A 21,416-nucleotide genomic window follows, 5' to 3' on the forward strand; every position below is an offset into this window, starting at 1 on the left:
TTTGTCTTGTCAGCGCAGCAGTTGTCAACTAATCTGGTTTTAAAAGAACTATTTACCTTCAGACGACTGTGTGGCTCTTCTTAACCTTGGGCCTTGTGTACCAGTGTCGCTTTATAAATTGAGCAGAGATGGGCAGAAGGGAAGGCAGGATTTGCACTGCCCTGTCACATGCAATCTCCATTCAGAATACTAATCTGAAACAAGGAGACTACCTAATAGGGGGAGATCTCTGGAGCTACACAGCTGAAACCCGTGCAGGCAGCTTTGCCTGTAAACCTATCTTTGACCTTAACCTAGTAATTAAAGACATCCTCAGATCGAAGCCCTCATCGGAAAGCTGAACATATGATTCCTATCAGCACACATTCAGTCTGAGGTTAGAAACTTCAAGTTGAATGAGCGTGAGGTGGTCCTGTTCTGAGCTTCTCATGTCTAGAGCTGGTGGAAAGAAAAATGCCTCATTCTTTTCGGAATTGATCATTTCCTGTCTACCGGGTTTCACACTTTGTCCTCATGAGTTCACAGATGGCTGGTCTTTTTATCCATTTCTCAAACCTTTTATTTTTCACTTTGACTTCTCCTATTTCTGCCCATAATTTTGAGCATCACTCATTGCTGATTTCTTAAAAGGAAATTTTTTCCCAGACTACATGCCGTTGCTGAGGCTGTGAAGAGGCAACAGGATGGAGACTGATTTCTCCTAAACCGGACTTTGGGCCCACACTGGACCCACACAGAGAAAAGTTGCTTAGTCAAATGTCAAATGTGGGAAATTCACCACCTCCACTATGTTCAAATAACCAAATATAAATAACCTTCCTTTGTTATTTATACATTTTCCCTTCTTTAGGCCCACCAGAAAAAAAAGTCGTGGTGCACCTTAAGAAGATGGACACAGCCTATGACGACTTGGGCAATTCCGGGTATTTCACCATTATTTATAACCAAGGCTTTGAGGTCGTGTTGAATGACTACAAGTGGTTTGCCTTCTTTAAGGTTAGTTTAAGTTTCCATTGATTTGATCTAAGGCCTGAAATCTCTTCTGATCAGGAACTTTAGAATTTTAATTTTAGATCAAGAGGGTTACCAGAATTGATACCACTTCTTCTAGGAGAATTTAGTGTAATGTTTCTACTTTATTTAAAATTATGATCTCAGGTTTAAAAAAGAAACCGGTTCTTTCTTTGAATATGTCCAATCCATTAGATTTACGTTTTGTAACTATGACAAAATCCTTGACTTTCTGAATTTCTGCACTTTTATTTCTAAATGTTGGCTTACTCTCTTGACCTTTGTGTGACTCTGTAGGGAACATGAAGAGGTTATAAACTGTGTATTCTTAGCGTATATGCTGCCTCTCTTTCCTTGTTTGTTGACTTGCTGCTCTACCTTGCTTGTTGACTCTGAGTGGTTGACCAGAATGACTCTTTGAAAGTACTACAAAGTACTACGTATGTTAATAGGAGTGCATTTTATGGCTAAATAACAGAAACAAAGGATAGGAGTTACTCTACTCACTGGGCTGATTGAAGTGAAAGCTCACCCAGGTGGTTCAGCTTGCGTTCTGCCTTCTTTTACTAGGAAAGACTGTGGTCCGTTCTTATATCAAACACACTGCTTCAAGTTGCAGACACACTGTGACCTAAAGAATTTAGCACGAAGTAGTCTTTCCCATATGTTCCTCTGAAAGAATTGGACCTTTTCCTGTAAGCTGAATATTAAATGGTTCAAGTACATTGAGTTTACAAAGCTGAAGCTAGCTGTTTCTCGTTATGCACGCAGAGTATAAATAGACATTTTTATGGGGCAGAGTTTACAGACTTTGGAGCGTCTGCCAAGAGTTGGCTGTTTATAATAAGTACTTGTGGGAAAGCGGAGAATGAATCTGTTAAGGATGACAGAAGACAAAACAGCAAGAGACACCTTACGTCTTGGTCTGGTTGTGCATGCCTATAACAGGCTGAGGCAGGAGGGTCACAAGTTCAAGACCAGCCTGGGCAGGGTAGTGAGACCCTGTCTCAGCATAAAAAGGGCTGGAAATCAAGCTCATTGCTCTCTGGGTTTATTCTCTAATACCATGGGAGGAAAAAGACTCAAATTTTATGATGTACCCTAACCCCATGGCTAATTTATGGTCTCTGTTATCATCATCTTTTTCTTTCTCTTTCTCTGTCTCTTCTTTTTGGCCACACAGTAGGCACTTAGTTAATATTTGTTTAAAAATAAAAGTAGATGACGTACAAAGCAGTTCAGAAATAAGGTGAGTAAAGTACTAAGTGAAAGGAGGGTAGTAGTACATAAATAGAGGGGTAAGTATTTTATTCACTTGCCTTAGAAAACTTCTTCTTCAGTGCTGGAGATTGGAGAAACTAGTGCAGAAACTTCTAAAAATCACCATTTAATTACCAGAGAATCAATTATTAGAAGTAGACAGGGAAGGTTCCCTCAATATTGTGTCATCAGGGACACAGGGAATGTCTGGTGGCTGAATGAAGCATTGGAGCTCTTCTTTACATTTCTTTTCAAATCAGCGTAGCAAGATTTGGTACAGTATTTTGCTCTAGCCTTGCAGCATAAGTCACATTAGGTCAAAAGGAAGCCAATTTTTAAAGCCAAATGACGTTAAAAATGTTCTCACACATAAATGGGAAGGAGTGAACGTACATGCAAATAAGCAGTGCCTTGCCAGGTATATTGGAGCCTTGTCTAAACATGTGCTTCTGATTGGCATGGGGCTAATGTTTATGCTTCACTAGGAATAACAGCAGAAAGAGCAGTCCTCCCCAACTGTTACATATTTTGTTATATATTTTATAAAGTTACCATTCAACAGAACCACCCGTATCATTTTTTCTTGCAGAAAAAAAATAAACCATTCTGGTTAGTAGTTTTGCCTTGTAATAAGCATTATAATTTTGATAAGCAGAGTAGAATAAACATAAGATAATTTTTAACATAGCTCTAACATAAGCAATAACTCCAGATAAACATTTTTCAAAATAATAAAATATATTATTTTACCAAATACAACTACTGCAAAATGATGAGAATAAAGGTATAAAAATTTAAGAAAACTATAGGATCAAGTTGACTTTAGGAAAGTTGAACACTTTTTGCGACATTCATTAACCCCAAGCTTGTATTTCCTGTAATGTGCTGGGAAGCCACAGTGGAGGGGATGTGTACCTCAAGAAAAGTAAGTCTTTGTAATGAGTAAAGCACAGGAGAATTATCTTTTATTTTTTTTAAATAAGGAATTATTAAAAGTTAAATTGTACCTGATATTTAGTTTCACAGTGTCTTATGCAAACTGGATCTGTTCAACCCAAGCAATTACAGAAATGGCTGAAAGTCGTAGAGTGTACACCTGCGGTAATTACTCTACATACTGTTACTCCACTGATGAATGGGATTTCCAGATCTCTCCCTGACTCATGCCAGATGATAGCACTGGCTTCCCTGTACCTTCGCGGATGTGCATTGCTCAGACTGTCTCTGCATGTTGTCCCACCCAGAGTCTGTGGAATAGGTGGCTCCTGCAGGGTCTTCTATTAGAACGCCCGCTCTGCCTTCTGTTCCCCTTGAGCATCCTGCAGCCCAGCAAGTAGATGCTGTTTCCTTATCATTCTCTGTGTTCCGACTTTGAATCCATTACAGTTCTTTCCTATTCCTAGGAACTTGATTTACTCACTTCCCCTATTTAGGGCTCATCTAAAAGATGAGCATTTTCTGTGACTTGAGATGCCTAAACAGTTTCTATTTTTTTTGTACCAGGAATCGAACTCAGGACCTTGTGCTTGCCAGATAGACTCTTGTGCCACTGAGCTGCATCTCTAGCCCCTCTATTGGTTTAAACACTTGAAAAATTATGGGTGAAATGAGGATAATTTATCATTTTTTGCTTGTGATTCCAAGCAAGATAGAACATAGAAGGTAGTAAATCTTGACGTTGAATGCTTTTGCATAGCTGGGGTTGGGCAGGCAGTGCTGGGTATGTATTTTTAAAAGCTTTTTTCTACTCTTCTCCAGGCATTCTGTTATCGGAACACTTTATACTGATTACAAACTCAGACACATTTCGGGCCCATCCAGGCAGGTTTCTTAGCATTTGGAACAACCTCATATTAAATAATAGGGGGTAATTAGGCCTGTGGCCACTTGGAAACTTCTTAGAGGCTTCCTTTTAAAAGACTGCAGCCAAAATTAATGATAATATTATCTGCAGGCCAGTTTCTAAGACACCAGATTTTAATACTAGTTACCGTTTAGTTATATTTAGCGCTCTAGCAGATTTGCACCTCTTATCTGTGTATTAAAAGCAACCAATCTCCCATATAAAAGCACAGTGCAACACAGTCAAGCAGAACGTAACAATAATGGTGTGTGACTTGATGTGATAAGTGGCTAAGTGATTGTTTCCCTTCCTTTATGCTTTCATGTACTTGGTTCATTATTTTTGTAGCGATAAGCATGTGTAAAGCTGGTCTGTACAACGTCCCAAATTCCCTACCAAATTGCCCAGAGGAAGGAAGTCATGTGACACAAACTAAGCTCTGAAAAATGCCCAAGAGTTGAATAGGCCTTTTAACCTTTTCCTGTGTTCTTATTTCACTTTCTCTGAGGCAGTAAAAGAAACTGGTAGAATACAAAGGAGTAGAGGAGGAACTGACTTTTATTTTGAAGATTCAGGTATTGAAAGACTGGAAAAATACATGGGAAGGAAACTAGACTTGTTATGGCTAAAAATGTGTCAGACGATAATGAGATGCATCTAAGTGATTTCTAAGTGAGCTCTCCTCTCAGGCCCTTCAGTATTAATACCATTCTAAGCTGAAGAGCGACACTGCCAAGGTGTTTCTAAAGCAGGTTGCTGGGGCTGGGGATTTAGCTCAGCGGCAAAGCGCCTGCCTGGCAAGCGCAAGGTCGTGAGTTCGGTTCCCGGTACCGGAGAAAAAACAAAAAAAACAAAAAAAAAACAAAATAAAGCAGGTTGCTACTTAAAACAGAACCAGCATTTGAGAAGCGCCTGTCAGAGGACTTAGTTGCCTGTTTTGTGTGTTGTTTGTCAGTTTTAAGCTTGTAACAACCGGAAATGTCAGCCACGTTTCCAAAATGAAGGATTTTACAGCTGTGCTCCCATTTTTCGCTGTGCCTTCTGCAGTCACTTCTAAGATACAGCAACTACAGACTTATTTTTGAGGTACGTGTTCAAGGTTCAGGATATCAAGCTCAGAATTTGATCCTTTTTATTAGTGTTTCAACTGAGGGAAAGCATTAGAAGATTAGTATTTAATGCATGCCAGTTTTATTTTCTTGGTAATATTTAATTTCAACATGACTCAGTTTACCAATATAAACTCTTCATAGGATGTCACAGATTTTATCAGTCACTTGTTCATGCAGCTGGGATCTGTGGGGATGTATGATTTACCACATCTGAGGAACAAACGGGGTGAGCGCCAATGAATTGTTTTTAACTCCCTTATTAAAGTGCAGTTTCTCTTTCCCTCTTGGCTTATGCACATCATTGTCTATTCAGAAAGAAGGTGACCGCAGCGGTTACTGTGTTCTTTTCTCTGCTACTTCTGACGTGCATGCATTATTCATTGTGTTTTCAATTTCGTGTTGTTTGCACACCTCAGATCCAAAGAATAATATTTGTAATCTGAGTAGACATGAACTCAAAAAGGTAAAGTCCCTATTAAGAAAAGGTTGGCTCCAGTTCAGCTCACGGTCTTGAAATAACTATGCCGCCGCGGGTTGCCATTGCTTTCACAAATAGTCTCTGAAGGAAGGGCGATGCTTTGGGTGAGATGATAAGGCTCTTTCAGAGCAGTTGAGACCTGTCCCTCCTTCCTCGGAAACATCACTCATCTCTTTAAAACTGGCTTTCCTACGAACATAGAATGTTGACTGGAAAGACAAGGATCACTGTCGCTCTTTACATTTTCTTCACATTTCAGAATAGGTATTTAAATCACAGCTCACGCCGGCCACGTAAATATAGATGTGTAAGAATTTTATTAGAAGATGGATGGTTAGAGAATAGAGCTGATAGGGATTTACCCTTCCTTGTGTTTTAAAATTATTTTCTTTCCCCTTTTTGCCTTCCTCTTTCTTGCATCTGAAGTATTAAGACTGAGACTAAAAAGGGAGCCGGGAGCAAGTTTTGAAAGCGCCATAGCCTTATCTGATAGCAGCACTTTACAAACTTCATAAGGAGCCCGCTGTGGCCCACACGTCTGCCAAGTAGAAATTCTCATCAGCTGTGTTAAATTCTCTTGTCCAGCTTTAAAGATTGTTCCACACAGCCACTAGTAACAGATCGCAGGGAACATAGGGCTGAAACTCATGAACTGTTGTTTTCTCAATTCTGTAAGCACAGAATGTGTTTGTTTTCTTTATTTCAGGAATTTTAGTATATCGCTTGGTAGTAGTTTAAGAGGAAGATAGAATAGGAAAATTCCCCAAATTAGATAGATGATTCTTTTTTATAAAATACAGAATACAGTTTATGAAATTCTGTCTCTTCCTCCTACTGGGGAGACATACCCCTACCAGTACAAAAGAGAAGCCTTGGTATTATTTGGTAAATGGCTAAATAACCTAGTACGTAGACATATGAATCCAACCAACAACACAAAACCTACGTGTAGAATTTGTGAGTGATGCATGTTTCCTGTCTAAGTTGCCTGAACTTCGTCTGCTTCTAACTATACTTGCAGGTTGCATTAGGTTTGCAGAGCGGTAGCTCTTTTCAGATGCATGTGCTTGATAAGCGTCTTGGCTGCATACCTAACACCTGTTGCTTAAGCACTGCGCTGGAGACTGGCAGCTTTCTGTGAATGTCTTAACTAGCATTAAAAAATGCCAGAGTCTCATATCAGTGCTGGTATTTTTTTTTTTTTACTTAATAGAAATTAATATGATAAAGTATTATTAAGAGACAGTGTGAGCTTGGCTTGTAACTCTAGTTTTTGTTGTCTTGTAGTTATTAAGTAGAGCACCTGTTGAGGGGCTCTTTTAAAACCGCAGCCAAGGACAGACTTTGGGCCTAAAAGACAGAGCAGCATCAGCAGTGGACCTACCTCTAGCAGCTGACCTACCTCTAGCAGCTAGCGAGGCCTGTGCAGCTGCAGCCCTTTGGGAGTCTTTATTTGCATGTAAAATACAGAGGAGTCCTGGTGACCGACCTCCGAGGCAGCTGCCCTCCTGAACCTTTCTTTGGAAAGCGCTAACCACCATTACGGAACGTGAACAGCCAGAAACTGCACAGGACAAAGGACAGTCCTCTCTGGAAGAAGTCTCAGGCGGCATCACTGTTCAGCTTTTAATAAAAGGAGCAACATGCAACACGTTAAGTGCTGTTGTTGATTTGTTTAAGTATTCTTCTTTTGAAATAATTTTTTACAAAGCCGGGCGTGGTGGCGCACGTCTGTAATCCCAGCACATGGGAGGCTAAGGCAGGAGGATCTTTTCGAGTTTGAGACCAGCCTGGGCTTCAAAGTGAGGTCAAGGTCAGCCTGAACTGCAGAGTGACACTCTGTCTCAAAAAGACCAAAAAAAAAAAAAAACCAGAAAAAAGAAAGAATTTTTTTCAGATTGATCAAGGCTTGAATTTTGTGTTCTCTTTGGTTATTCACAGTGCAGATTTTATAGTTAAATGCTTCTTCCTGAGTGCTTCCTTTACTTACCTGGAGGAACCAACCCAGGAACCTAATGTAAGGAGAAAATAAGGTTTTGGGAACTTCATGAGATGCACACCTATAAAATTACTAGTGGGAAGATGATCCTGTGGTAGACATGTTTACAGGAAGAACAGAAGAGGCTGTCTCAGATAAGGGAGGCTGCTAAAGATCCTTTTTCACGTCCGTACATCTCTAGCCATAGCCTATGGATGGGAGGCCTCTGGCCAGAAAGATTAGGTATGGGTAATACCTCTCATTCCAAGCCCCCCTTGTCTCCCCCACCCCCCTGTTTTGGATTAGGTGCCAACCTTGTGCTAAAAATATAACATACTATAAATTTAAAAAGTTATAAAGTAGATACTAGTGATTCCATTGTACAGATAAAGAAAATTAGTGTTAGAGTACCTAAGCTCGTACAGTTTCTAACTGTAAATTGCTAGAGCTAGTCTTCAAGCACAGGGACTTTCCTGGGGTTAAAAGTAAAAGGAAAGCCGTTTCTCAAAAGAAGTAAATGTGTTTAGGTAGATTTTTCTGAGGATTCCAATATATAATCATCATGTATGTTTGCTTAATGAGGGAGAATATGCACTGCTTTAGCTCTTGTTAAGGTGGCAAGGGAACTGCTTTTAAAGTGTAGATTTCTTTGCCAGTTAGGCTGTTCACATTGTTGACTAGAATTTGTTCAGGACAAAAAGTTACTTTGTCTTTGCCTTTATAGTGTCAAAATTGGAAAGAAAGTTAAACTTCAAATTAAATGCACATCAAGTCTCTTGCCAAATTAACTTCTCTTAATTATGCCATTGTTCATCCTGATCGCCATCATTTTGGTTCTTTCCTCCTCAACAGTAGAGTCATTTCCTCTTAACTTGGTGTAGAGCTGATGTGACAGACCAGAAGTGTGGGATACGCCTCACCCATATTACCTAGGAGGACTGTTCCCTTGCGTGTCTGCTGGCATAGGGGAATTTTTGTCTACATAGTCGTTTGTCCTGATGACAGTTGTCTACTGTGTGAGAGGGCCTGGTCTGCTCTTTTGGATACTTGCTAAATACCTGCCAGATACTTTTTTCCAGACCTCCTCTGGACCTGCTAAATTCTTCACTCAGGATCCTGAATGATGCAGGTCCATTAGTGGAGGAAACTCCATTGCCTCCGTTCTCCAGGCACTTTGCCAGCACCTCTGGCTTCATAGTTGCGGTAGTGGAGTGATTTGATAGCAGGTCTTCTTCTAGGCATAACTTGTGTGTTTCTTTCTCTGTATCTTCAGCATTTAATGCACACAGAACTTGCTAGGTTCTTAGAAGAAAAATGAGACCTTTTTATACTTCACAAGTAATACCAGAAAAATACAAATTCTGTTGGTTTCTAGAAACACAAATCAGAATGGTGCTGTGTTTATTTTCATTATCTGTTCTAAAACATCAGATTTTAGAGTTCCAAGAGTGTTGTATATTTTTTTCTTTAAAGAATTATTAGTATATGTTTGTATTACAAAATGATTATGTATGATCATAAAGTTTTTAGATTTCAAGCTGATTTTCAAGATGTAAATACTTTCAAAGTAACTGATACATATGTATATGTGTATGTATATTTATAAAACATATATCCGTATGGGAATGCATCTAATACAGAGTTCTAAAACATTACCAAGTCTTGTTGTTTCTCTGAGTAATTCTATCTGTTTCAATTCTGGAAAAATTGCAATTGCAGATGCAACTGGCCCCACCGTGTGCTAGTGCTTGGCGTTTTCTGTTGTAATTGCCTATTTGTCTCCCCTGGTCTTTAAGCTCTTATTAGGGTGGGACCCAACCTTATATTACTAACCATTTTTGCCCTCTACATATAATGCAACATGTGACAAATAATTTGAATATGTAACCTTTTAATAAATATTTGTGAAGAAAGAAAACTAAATAACACATAATTGTGATTTTTTTTTATTGATGTGTTTCTGAAGTGTTATTTCTGTTTCCTTACAGACTGTGGTAGATGCTTAGGACATATTTGTTGAATGACTCAATGGAAAAGACATTAGACTTTGGAATTTTATTCTGTTTACTATAGAGGCTAAGATAGGGTTCTATGTTGAAAAGTAAACTTTTACCTTTGAGAAATACGAAAAACTTATGTAGCTGTGAAGGGAATAGTTCCATGTTGATTCCCTGAAGCCTGGATAGCAACTGATTTGATCTATTCTGGAGTGTTCCAGATTGTACTGCACCACTGTTAAATATAGTGAGCAGCTAGAGCTAATGGATGGATTCAGTAAACTCTTACATTTCTTCCCACATTATAGTTAATAGGTGTTGGGCAATGAAATGAGGATTGAGCCCAAATACTTTGACTGTTTTGCTTAGTGGTAGATAGTTGTTTTCTTAGCTAATTCTATAGTGTGTATTTTGGTTAAAATGAAGTGTCTTCAGCACTGGGAATAATCAGATTCAAGATCCTCCATTCTCACATGTAAACCTAACTGCCACAGTTTTCTGTAAAATGCTGTGTGTTCTGTGCTTACAGCCACTGTAACGATTTCCTGGCAGTTTTGCAACTTATTAAAATTCATCTTTCTAAATAAACCATTCAGTCTGGTTAATAGGCAGAAAACTAGAGCTAATTCTTGGAACTGTCTTAAGGAATTTGGCTTCTTTCTGAGGGAAGACAAGGTCCTCTTGGAGGAGCACCAGTTTGATAAAATGTGCTGTGTTCCCTTGTTCCCCTCTAAAGGCTTTTCTTCAGACTGTAGACCTGGCAAAAAAGTAGAAGGGGTTAATTCACATATATGTAGATATTGATAGTAAACAAAGGGCAAGAAATTAAGTAAAAGATTATTTTCAATATTGATCAGACTATCTCCACATGTTTTATGATTAAATTATAAATTTTTTGCAATGTACTATTTTCTGAAGTAGTAAATCATCTTGATGGATTAGATTTAGATGCTAAACTCTCATATATTCTCCAGTGTGTGTAGACATTTACCAATTGCATATATAAATCAGTAAACTAATGTTATGGTTATAGTACATATGAAATGTTAAGTGCTTAAATAATATGTGTGCATTAATTTCACAAAATTGACATATGTTTCATAGAGATAAAATTTGAAAAGCTGTGTAAAATATGCTTCAGTATCGTGATGTTATTGCAAAAAGCAGTGTTGGAATCTCTGTTATCCATGAATAGTTTCTGCGACTCGAGTTTTAATATTTGGACACAAATTTCTAACGTGTTTTAAAATCCTTCAAATAAAAGAATTTCAATAGGTTTTGACATAGCTTTGTTAAAAGTATGGAAGTGTCATAGCTCTAGACAACTTTAGATGAATTGCTGATTGGTACTAGAAATGATAATATAGTGATTTATTTTAACTGCAACATTTGCTTTACAGATGAATATGATTAAAAAGTGACTATCACAGTGATAGAACCATTCAAAACATCCGCTTTCAAAAAAGAAAAGAAATTTAGAAACTAACCATCTGTTTTCAAAAATTCGTCTTTTATCATGGTTAAGAAAACTCAGAACAGATTTAAGTGTGCACTTTGTTGTTTTCATATGCACATACCATATTGGTAGATTTTGGTTTCTTTATGTCTTAGGCCTCATCTTTATTTTATGAGAATCAGCTTGAGTAGATCAGCTAAAATGCTTTAGTCAGTTAAAGTGGGCACAGGTCAGAGGGAATGTGCTGTGTCCTAACCATCTCACAAGTACTTAACTAGCACACTGTATGTTCCAGGTGAATATCTGATTGTGGAACTGCCAAGGACATCAGCATTGCTTTTATTATTAAATAATAGTGGAAACTGGTGTTTAAAGTCACTCATATTTTGCAAGCACAAACAAAAGCTACGTCATTTTTCAACACTCAAATGGTCTTTTCATCTCAATTCGGAAACCAGTGTGACAGGTAGAGCCCAGTGTCAGCTGCTGAATTAACAGTGTAGAATAGAACATACATTACCTGAAGGCATGTGTAAAGTCTTAGCTTTGTATTTAGCGTGGCAAGAGACAGCCGTGTTTATACTGTCACCTGTTCAGTGTTTCCTAACATTTCAAGCTTTTCAAACTTCAAAATCGTCTTTATTCCTTATCGTAGTCCAGTGGAATAGTATGTCATGGCTGTCGTTCCTGTATCAGTCAGAAATTGAGGTTTACTACAGACTACAGAAATAAGTGGCAGAACTGACTTTTAGAGGGCAGGGTCCTTTTCTCTGAACTGTACTTGTCCCCTCGCCAATGTGTTATGTAAGATATGTAGTTCAGTATTCTGTAACTCTATTAAATTAGCCAGAGAAATAGCACAATAAAACTGAAGTGATTTTCTTTTTTTTTTTTTTTCTGACTCCTAAGTGTCAAAAAACCACGGAGTAAAAGTTATACAATGAGTAAGTTAAGTTCTGAAGTTTCCCAAGCTGTTGTTTTTCAATTAGATAGTATTTCTAGGTAATTAAACTGTTGAAAAAGTTGGTGGGAAATTTAAGAAAGGGGATTTTGAGTGTTTGGCAACTTAATGGTAATTTTGAAGAACTAAGTGAATAGTTACTGAATCATGGTAGTTTTCTGACTTCAAGGGGTAGGATTTGGAAGCTCTTCAAATTTTAAGAAATTATCTCTTTCTGGAGAAATTGGCATAAATGAATGGAAACTTAAATCATCTCATCTGTTTAAAGCAGTCCTCAGAGATCAATGTGAAAGTTCTTTTGGAAAAAAATGACTGCATTTACAGCCATTTGGATAACATGACCAAGAGCTTTAACTTCTTAAGTAATACTAATGTCAAAAATCTCTTAAGGTTTTACCATAGTAGGAAAATGACAGCTGTCTCAAGAATATTCAAGAGAATAATAGAGGTACAGTGGGTGGTCCCTCGAGTTACAGTATCAGGTTCCTCCCTTCTGAACTGGGAAATGCCTCTTATCTACTAAGTTCGTTGTACTGCACGGCCCTGTTCTATCTTTTCTGTAACCTTGTTTTGCTTTTTGTAAGGTAATTTCAGGTTCCAAAAAACACCAAATTACTTTAGAGTATAAAAACTACAGAGTAGTTTAAAGTAAAATTTTTAAAAGAAAATCCCATCAACATTCAGAAGTGAAACATTTTAGGATGTTTATACTTTTTGGATTATGCCAACAAAATCAAAGTAGTGATTTTTAAAGAAAATTAAGCATATAAGTAAGAATGTGTCTCTATTAAGGGTTATTTACCTGACTTTATTGGTTTTAATAGAACCACAGATAGAAGGATGTACACTTAGAAAGCTCAAGGGAACTTTTGGAACATCTAAATCAACCTAAGTTTGCAATAGAAAACCAGGTTTGTAGAGGAAAATTGACATTTCGGAAATCATTCTATGAGTCACAGTTTGGGATTCTGATATCGTGGCATCATCACACTTCTGTTAAGTATAAATTTACTGTTTTTTTTGTTTTTTTTTTTTTTTCAGTTTCTTGTGCTACTATTGGAATGGGACTTGGCATTTGTTCTTTGTCTTCTGTACTTCAGATTTGCTTATTCACTTATTCAGTAATGCATTGTTTCTGCTGAATATGGTGAAAAATGTCTGAAATCTCAGCTATTCAGGTTAAGGCAGGAGTATTGTAAGTTCAAAGCCAAATAGGTCAAGTTTGTGAGACATTGTCTCAAAATATTTTTTGAAGCTTAAATAATAGAGTAGAAGCCCCTTGGATTTTAACCCTTTACTGCGTAATTTCTGGGTTTCTCCCTCTGACATATTAGTAATTGGTTATCTCACTAGCTTTGTTTTTTGGGGCTTTTTGTCTGAGAAGGCTAAATACTTCATATGAAGAAGTGGTGCATGGTATTGGGGATGATCTTGGTTATAGGAATCTTTGGTTATAAATTCTAGTCCAGTCACTTTCTTAGATCTCTTTTTTGTCTCCTGAAAATATATTTATTTTTATGTTCTCTTGAACCTCTAAGATTTATGACGAATCTGTACAATGTTTACAAAGTGTGAAGTTTCTGCTACCATAACACAAAGCAGCCGCAGATAGTATACAAAGAAGCAGACGTGCTGTTTTCTACTAAACCTCTATCTGCAGAAGCAGGTAGCCCCGTCCAGCCTGTTTTCTCACCTGTAGAACTCATTAAGTATTCAAAGTGCTATATACTATTCCTTTGTGTTAATAAAACATTTATATTTGAACCTTTTGACTTTTTACTTCATTTTCTGTTTTTAACATTTCTGTTACACTGCGCTGAGTGTCTTCCTATGTGCAGTACTATGTTTCTGTGTTTATATGAGGGGGTGATTTCTAAAATAAATCTCAAGAAATCATAAAACCTTGACAGACTACTTTCTAAAACAGCAAAGGTACCAAAGGGCACTGACCTATCCCTACCTGGGGTACCAGCTACACAGAGAAGGGAATTTGATTAAGAATCAATGCCAAAGAGAAGCTCATAGTTGAAGTCTAGGGGGTTTAGGTTACTTCATATCAAATCACCAGTACTGGGGCTGGGGATATAGCTCAGCAGCACAGCGCCTGCCTGGCAAGCATAAGGTCCTGTGTACCAAAAAAAACCCCAAAAACAAAAAATAAAAACAATAAACTAAAATCACCAATACTAAACTCTTTTTTATCTACAGAAATGAAAAGTTTTATATAGCATAATATGGATGTTCCTCAACTTGGGTTAAGTCCTGATAGACTCATTGAAAGTTGAAACTAATCATGTCAAAAATACATGTAATAGCCCTAACCTACCATCACCACTTAGCAACACAGTATACCACAGAGTGTTGGATCTGTGAGCGATGGCAGATGGGAAGCTCAGTGCACTGCCCTCACTGCTCTCGAGCAAGCGTTGGCAAACTGCAGGCTAGGTCTCATTATTAGCACCTGGCCCACCACGTTCATTCATGTGTTCCTTACACACTTTTCTCACCACAGTGGTGTTGGCATTGAATAGCTGTGACAGAAGCCTATTCGCCTAAAATATTTATATTTGGCCATTACAAAAAGAAGCTTACCAACCTCTACAAACAAGTAATAGAGCATCCATTAGATTACATTAGAATTCTGCAAACTGTAGCCCCTCAACTCAAAACCAATCTGCCTATTTTTGCAAAAAAGAGTTTCATTTAAACATCACTGATCTCTGCGTGAATTTGTTGATGTGCTGTCTGTGACTGCTTTGTACTGTGGTGGCAGAGAGGAGTAGATGTAACCCTCCCTTAATAGCTGGAGAGCCTGAAATGCTTGTTGTCTGGCTGTTCTGGAAAATGTTTACAAATCTCCATTTGGTCATGGAATCTCAGTGTTTATAGCTTTGAGGGTAGTTTTTCTAGTTGCTTCATTTTAGGTGAAAGAACTAAAGCCAGATAAAAGGCTTGCCCAAAGTTCTACAAATAGTTTGGACCATTAAATTAAGGCAGAAGCTGAAACTGCCTCTGTCAAAATCTCTACCCACAGAAGTATAGCATTGCACTTTTCCCCCTGCCTTCTTTGCTCTATGCTCTTATTGCTAATGAAGCTGTATTATTATGTGAGGATGATTAGGCTCTGGAGATATAGCTTCTGAGTTCAAATTCTGGGTCAATCATTTTATAGTTACTTTTCAGTGTTAACATTGAAATATGGCAAAGGGCCATATTAATAGAGAGAATACTATAGTTAATAATCAACTCACAGCAGCCCTCTATTCATAATCAGCAGGTCTTAATCAATTCATGGACAGATAAAAGTGATTTTGGTCTATTTCTATAGAAAGAAAATTTACTACTATTTGTTCTACAAGTCTTTGATGTGAATTTTTGCCTGGAAAAACATGGATAGATGGACTGAGGATAGGTCCTCCTTTGACAGCAGATCCTCATTCTTTCCGAGCTGAACCTCCATTTGGTCCCTTGGTAAAGAGAGCTTGTTGTTTTTTCCCCCTCATAGGTTTACTGTGAGGATTAAATTAAGTAACTTTCATAAAATGGCTAACATAGGGTGAAAGCTCTAATAATCTGAGTTTCTTTCCTGTCCTTTCATTCCTGAAAGTATTTTGCTAACTAACTTTTGTTTGGTGAGCAGTAATAGTAACTATGCAAAAGTTCATGTCTCTTTGTTTTCTAGAATAATTCTTTGAATGTGACCTCAGTGGTTGAAATTTTTGCTTTGGTTGGCAAGAGATAAAAAGGGTCTTCTACACTGTAAACAAGAGCCAGAGAAATGGACCTGGGAGTTATACAGCGATTTCAATCGGCCTTTCTTTTGTCATTTAATTACAGTATGAAACCAAGGGCAGCGAGGTGATCAGTTACTGCCACGAGACAATGACTGGGTGGGTGCATGATGTACTGGGCCGGAACTGGGCCTGTTTCATTGGAAAGAAGGTGGAAAGCCCTGAAAATGTGAAAATGAGCATGGCACACCTTGGAAGCCACCTGGAAAAGTGAGTTGTCACAAGTATATATACGTTTAATTTTGTTTTTGTTTTTCGTTTTTGTTTTTCGTTTTTCTTCCGGTACCAGGAATCGAACTCACGACTTTGCACTTGCCAGGCAGGCGCTTTGCTACTGAGCTAAGTCCCGAGCCCCTGTTTAGTTTTGTTTTGTGCATATTCACTTTTATAATTTTATCTGGGTTATATTGAATTCATTTGGCTGAGAAACAAACCATGTAATATAAAAACTTTATTGCAAAAACATGTTAACTGATGTAACTAACAGAAAAAATAGTTTTTTTTTACAATGATCCAAAAGCAATGGACTATTAATGGCTTTAAAAAAAGTTCATAGAAAGAACCACAGGATTGCATATTACTAGTAAAGAAGATCATTTTCATTGGTTATCAAAGATAATATGTTGCATTATACATGTAGATACATACGCTTATATTGTAATATGTATAAGTGATACCGACTGGGTCCATTTTAAGTAAGTCCATAAGTAACTGAAATCAAAGTCTTTAGGATTTATACAATTAAATTATTATAGACTGGGTGGTTTAAGCATGAGAAAGTTACTTTCTCATAGTTTGAAGGCTACAAGTCCAAGAGTAAGAAATCACCAGGTTTGGTTTCTTCTGAGGCCTCTTTCCTTGGCTTGCAGATGGCGCAGATGGCCAAGATGGCGGCTGCCTCCTCGCCGTGTCCTCACCTGGCCTTCCCGTGGTCAGTTACTAAGGACAGCAACAGCCGAATGAGGGCTGACCCTGATGAGTCCATTTTACTTTAATTACTCTTTAAAGGGCCTATCTCCAAACACAGTCACGTGCTGAGATACTGAAGGCTAAGTTTCACCCACAAGTATTGTAAAGGGACAATATTTGGCTTATAATGCACAGCTAATGTTTTTCTTAAACTCTAAGTAACTCTGAACTACACAAGTAAGAAATTTCAGCCTTTTTAATTTTGAAGAGAAAGATCCACCCATGTTATTGTTTTTTCTAGATTAGTTATAAAAGCCCCTACAAATGTAGATGAATGTCACTCAAAGCCAGGCAACACTGGCTTGCAGACAGAGAGCTGGGGGAAGAGGGGCATCCAGGCGTGAATCACACTCGGCTCCATAGTGCTGGTGCCTTTGTAGACTAAGTCAGCGCTTTTGTTTTGAGTTAAGTTTTTAAATAGCTTTGTTTGGCTTGATTCTTTAGCTGCATATTTCCTACCAAGCGGTTTACTTGCTACCTTCTCATTTAGGATATGTCAGGTGCTGTGCTGCTGTAGTTGATATTTCTGACTCGGCCTCATTTAGAGAAGACGCTCCCCACTGGAGTGCTCAGAACCTGCACTGCCTCACCCATAACATGAGCAATTAGGACTGAATCACCTTTGAGGTCTCTTTACCTCTTAATGATCTGTCACCCAACATCAGGATACATTTTTTTAAAAAAATCTTGGATCTTAAACACAAAAAGTAATAGCCTTTAAGACCTCTGATGGCATCCTGTCGTTATCGTCATGCACATATCAGCATAAAAGTTGTACAGCATGCTATGATTAAGCAGCACAGGTAGGACCAGTTACGCTTCTTCAATACTTACCGTTAGTGAAAAAGTAACTCTTTGCTTTGGAAAATGTTCCAGAAATATTTCACTTAAAATTTAAAATATACTCCTGTATCCAAAGAAGAGCTGTAGCTTGTTTTTGTTGCTGCGTTAGCACTGTCAGCAGTATGGCGCGGGCAGTCCTTCAGCCTGTTTAGTGAAGGGACCGCTCTGCTTTCGTATTTTCAACAACTGGGGAAGAGCTTTGATTAGAACACTGAAAAGTTACCGGTGTGGTTGCATAGTTTTCTTATTCTCAGTGCTCTGCATTTCCTTGACTATATTGAAGCAATGTCTCTACCAGCACGTGACCTATAAGAGAAAAGCCCAGTTTCCAGTGCACCTAAGATGTTACTCGGGTTAGAGATGTCTTGCTGTGTAGAACTGAATGCACATGGAGGTCTTCGGTAGTGAGTCACACTCAAACTACAGAATTTCAAAATAGAAATAATATAGTGAGTTCTATAATTTCTAGTATCTGGCACATTATTTTGATAAATGTTTGAAATGAACTGTCAAGTCCTTTTTACTTTGTAAAGGTGTTTTCTATATCAGATTTCTTTTTTTATGTCTATATGCAAGCATTTGGTGTAAGGTAAAACAGTGCTTTTTAAATTTTAGTATTACTATGAATCACCTTGAGAACTTATTAAAATACAGGTTCTGATTTAGGTGATCTAGGTTGGGTACAATCTGTATTTCTTAAGAGAATCCAGATACTTTAACAGCAAAGATATAAAACACACACTGAATAATGGTTTTTGAGTCATGTAATTATAATACTTGCATACTGCATTAAGTCCCCAGTTTACTAGCATTCAAGTTGTGAACTCTCACAGGTGTACAGTGTAAGACTCACTTTATCAATTACAAATATAGATATACTACATACTTACATGCATTACGTGCATACTGTATATATACACTGCATGCAGTTTCTCTTGTCTTCCTCTTTTTCTCGTTATGAAGATTGGGAAGGTATATTGTAGAAACTACAGAGAATGGGGACAAGGGGTATTTTCATGGCACGACCCAGAAAGAACCATGATTGGCATAATATAGATATAAATATATCTAATAAAATTGATTCATTTTATATAAACTTTATTGGTTGGCTTCTAAAAAATTAATGTTGCATGAACTCACTTCATATCACTGAATAATTTTGTAGATAATTTTATTGACTAAAATATACAGTTAAAGAAGTACTCCTGTTTAATTGATAACTCCCTTATCCTAAAAGATTTGTTTAGGTTGTTTACAATCTATTACTAGTGTAAAAGTATTTTGTTCAGTATCACTGCATATGCATCTTAGTTAATTTGAACTTTTAAAGAAGACATTATGATTTTAGGATATTGATACATGTTGCCAATCTGCCTTCCAGGAAGACTAGTCCAGATTTTACTCAGCTATAGAGTGTGAGTATCAGTCTTACTGGAGTCTGTTTAGATCAGTCAGGGTTTCAGCTGAAGCTGTATCACTTGTTGGCAGGTATTCCAGTAGGCGCTACAAATATGATCACAACTTTGTGAAAGCCATTAATGCTATCCAGAAGTCTTGGACTGCAACTACGTACAAGGAGTATGAGACTCTTACCTTGACAGAGATGATGAGAAGACGTGGTGGCCACAATCACATAATCCCAAGGTAAGAAATATATCTGTTTCTCACTAATTGGTGTTGAATCCTGTCCTCCCAGGGAAGCCCACCACTTTATTGGGCATAAACGTTTTATATTTTCAACCTTCTCCTCTCCTATTCGTACTATTCCTATTCGTATTTTCAAGTCCTGTTCTTAGGTTTTATGTTCATAGTGTCTGTTGCATGTCTTTGGTCCCTTCTGCTCCCTGTCCTCATTTTAGCCATTCTATAAAATAGTGGCAGTTTGTTCTTACTGTACTCAGCTATGACTATTGATGTCCATTTACTGATGAATAAATGTATCAGGTATTTAAAGTCTGCAAAATCTGACTGTAACTGTGTTAACTACCTTGACCTGATTTCAAACAGTGTATGCATTGTTTATGAAAACTTCCTTCATATTTTACCTCATTCATCTGCTCCCTTTCCATCAGATGTTCCTCAGTTTGCCACATGATTAACTGTCAAATTTGACACTTGTAGATATCTGAAACCTTAGTATCTGAAATCTGTAAGGTCTGGCAGCAAAACAAACCAAACCAAACACTTCTTATTTATTAATATACATCCAGTCCCCTCAGCCGTAGGTGGTATTTCCCATCTTTAGCTCACGTACCCCATTGTGTGTTTCTTCTTTTGGGAAATTAGGTCATAACGTTTTGAATTTGTCTAACCAATTTAAAACCTGTTTTTCAAAACTGTGGCTAGATCTAGCAAAGGATTTATACAAAGTCCTTTAACATTTGTTAAGTGGCCAAGGATATTCCAGTAACACCAGAACTTGTTTCAGGAAAAATTGAAAATATGAGTAAAGGGAAGAACTGAAATGATAAGGAGCAAGTGAGAGTCAATAAATTATGTAAGTAGTTTATTTTACCTTTATATCTTGAAATATTATTTAGTTCTCAGAAAATGCAATTCCCTAATAACTCCAAGAGTTCATGGTTCAAATGATTATTCATGAAGCAGACTCCCGATGGATCAGTCACGTGACTAAGACTCATCAGTAACCTTACATCTGCAGGGACTCTGTGGAATTATTTCTTACCCAACTAAGATAATCTGCATGTTTCTTCCTCTTTCACAAAAGAATCTTCTGTGACATTTCTCAAAGCAAATTCTAGGGAGTATCTACTCCACAAGATACTCTAGTTACTCAAATTTGAGAAAGGAAACATATCATAGCCCCCTCGTGAATTCTCTGAGTGGATCCTAATGTGTCTGTTTGAAGTGGGCATTTGAGACCTAATTAACAACAAAACCCCAAAGGAGTCTCTAGAAGGTGGGTATTATTAGCATTTGTGTCTAGGAGACTGGTTTCTATCTGGAAGAGCTGAGCCTTATACACAACTTTGCCGTGTGTCACATTTCTGAGTAAGTTTTCAGTACTTACTTAGGCCCTCTGTCCCCTCCACCACCTTTGGTTTGGAGAAAGGTTAGTTTTGTGAAGGGCTGCTTTTACTACAAAAGTTCCATGGAAAGGTTAAAGTAAGATGCAATCAAGGGATGAGAAAATATTCATAATGCAATCTGGCTGCTAGATTTTCAGTTGCATTTATGTATATACATTTGTTCTGTCATAAAATCCAGTGGTGTAGTGGAAATTCTCAAAGCATTTTTCTGTTTCAGTTTGTATTTTCTTGGTCTGAGGTTTAGGGGGTCTTTGAACCTGCTCAAATTATAGACAAAATTTATTGTCAGCATCTTGCTGAGTCCGGAATTTTTGCCAGATTCCTAAAGGATCCAGAAAGAAAATATAAAGAACCAATAATGTATAATTTCCTTAAAAATATTTTAGTTCTCACTTCCTCATCCCTGCATTCTTCTTTCATTTCTTCATTTTCATCGCAGTCAGCCTTCCTGCTCATGCTGGATGTTGGTTTGCTTTGGCTGTTTGGTGTGTGTATATTGATGGCGGTGTGTGTATATTGATGCAGTGTGTGTCACAGCAATTTTTGTGTGCTTTGTGCGTGTTAACATCTTCCACACGGACAAAGACTGCCTCATCTTCCTCTCTGTATCACAGAATTCCAAACAAATGCCCTCAGTTTATTCAGTATTTTATTAAATAATAATCTG

At 37.7% G+C, this 21,416-nt stretch overlaps 1 protein-coding gene across 1 annotated transcript in view; it reads left to right on the plus strand.

Moving 5' to 3' along the window:
* Positions 1-850: 850 nt before the first annotated feature.
* Ctsc (cathepsin C) overlaps positions 851-21,416 on the plus strand; it is a gene marked incomplete at its 5' end in the record, with an annotated part of 30,277 nt that continues 9,711 nt past the window's right edge. The window contains 3 exon segments of the mRNA XM_013511971.1: positions 851-996; positions 15,934-16,097; positions 19,188-19,343. Coding sequence (XP_013367425.1) covers positions 851-996; positions 15,934-16,097; positions 19,188-19,343 — 466 coding nt within the window.

The sequence above is a fragment of the Chinchilla lanigera genome, unplaced genomic scaffold, assembly GCF_000276665.1.
Source record: "Chinchilla lanigera isolate Chin_1 unplaced genomic scaffold, ChiLan1.0 scaffold00013, whole genome shotgun sequence".
Taxonomy (NCBI): Eukaryota; Metazoa; Chordata; class Mammalia; order Rodentia; family Chinchillidae; genus Chinchilla; species Chinchilla lanigera.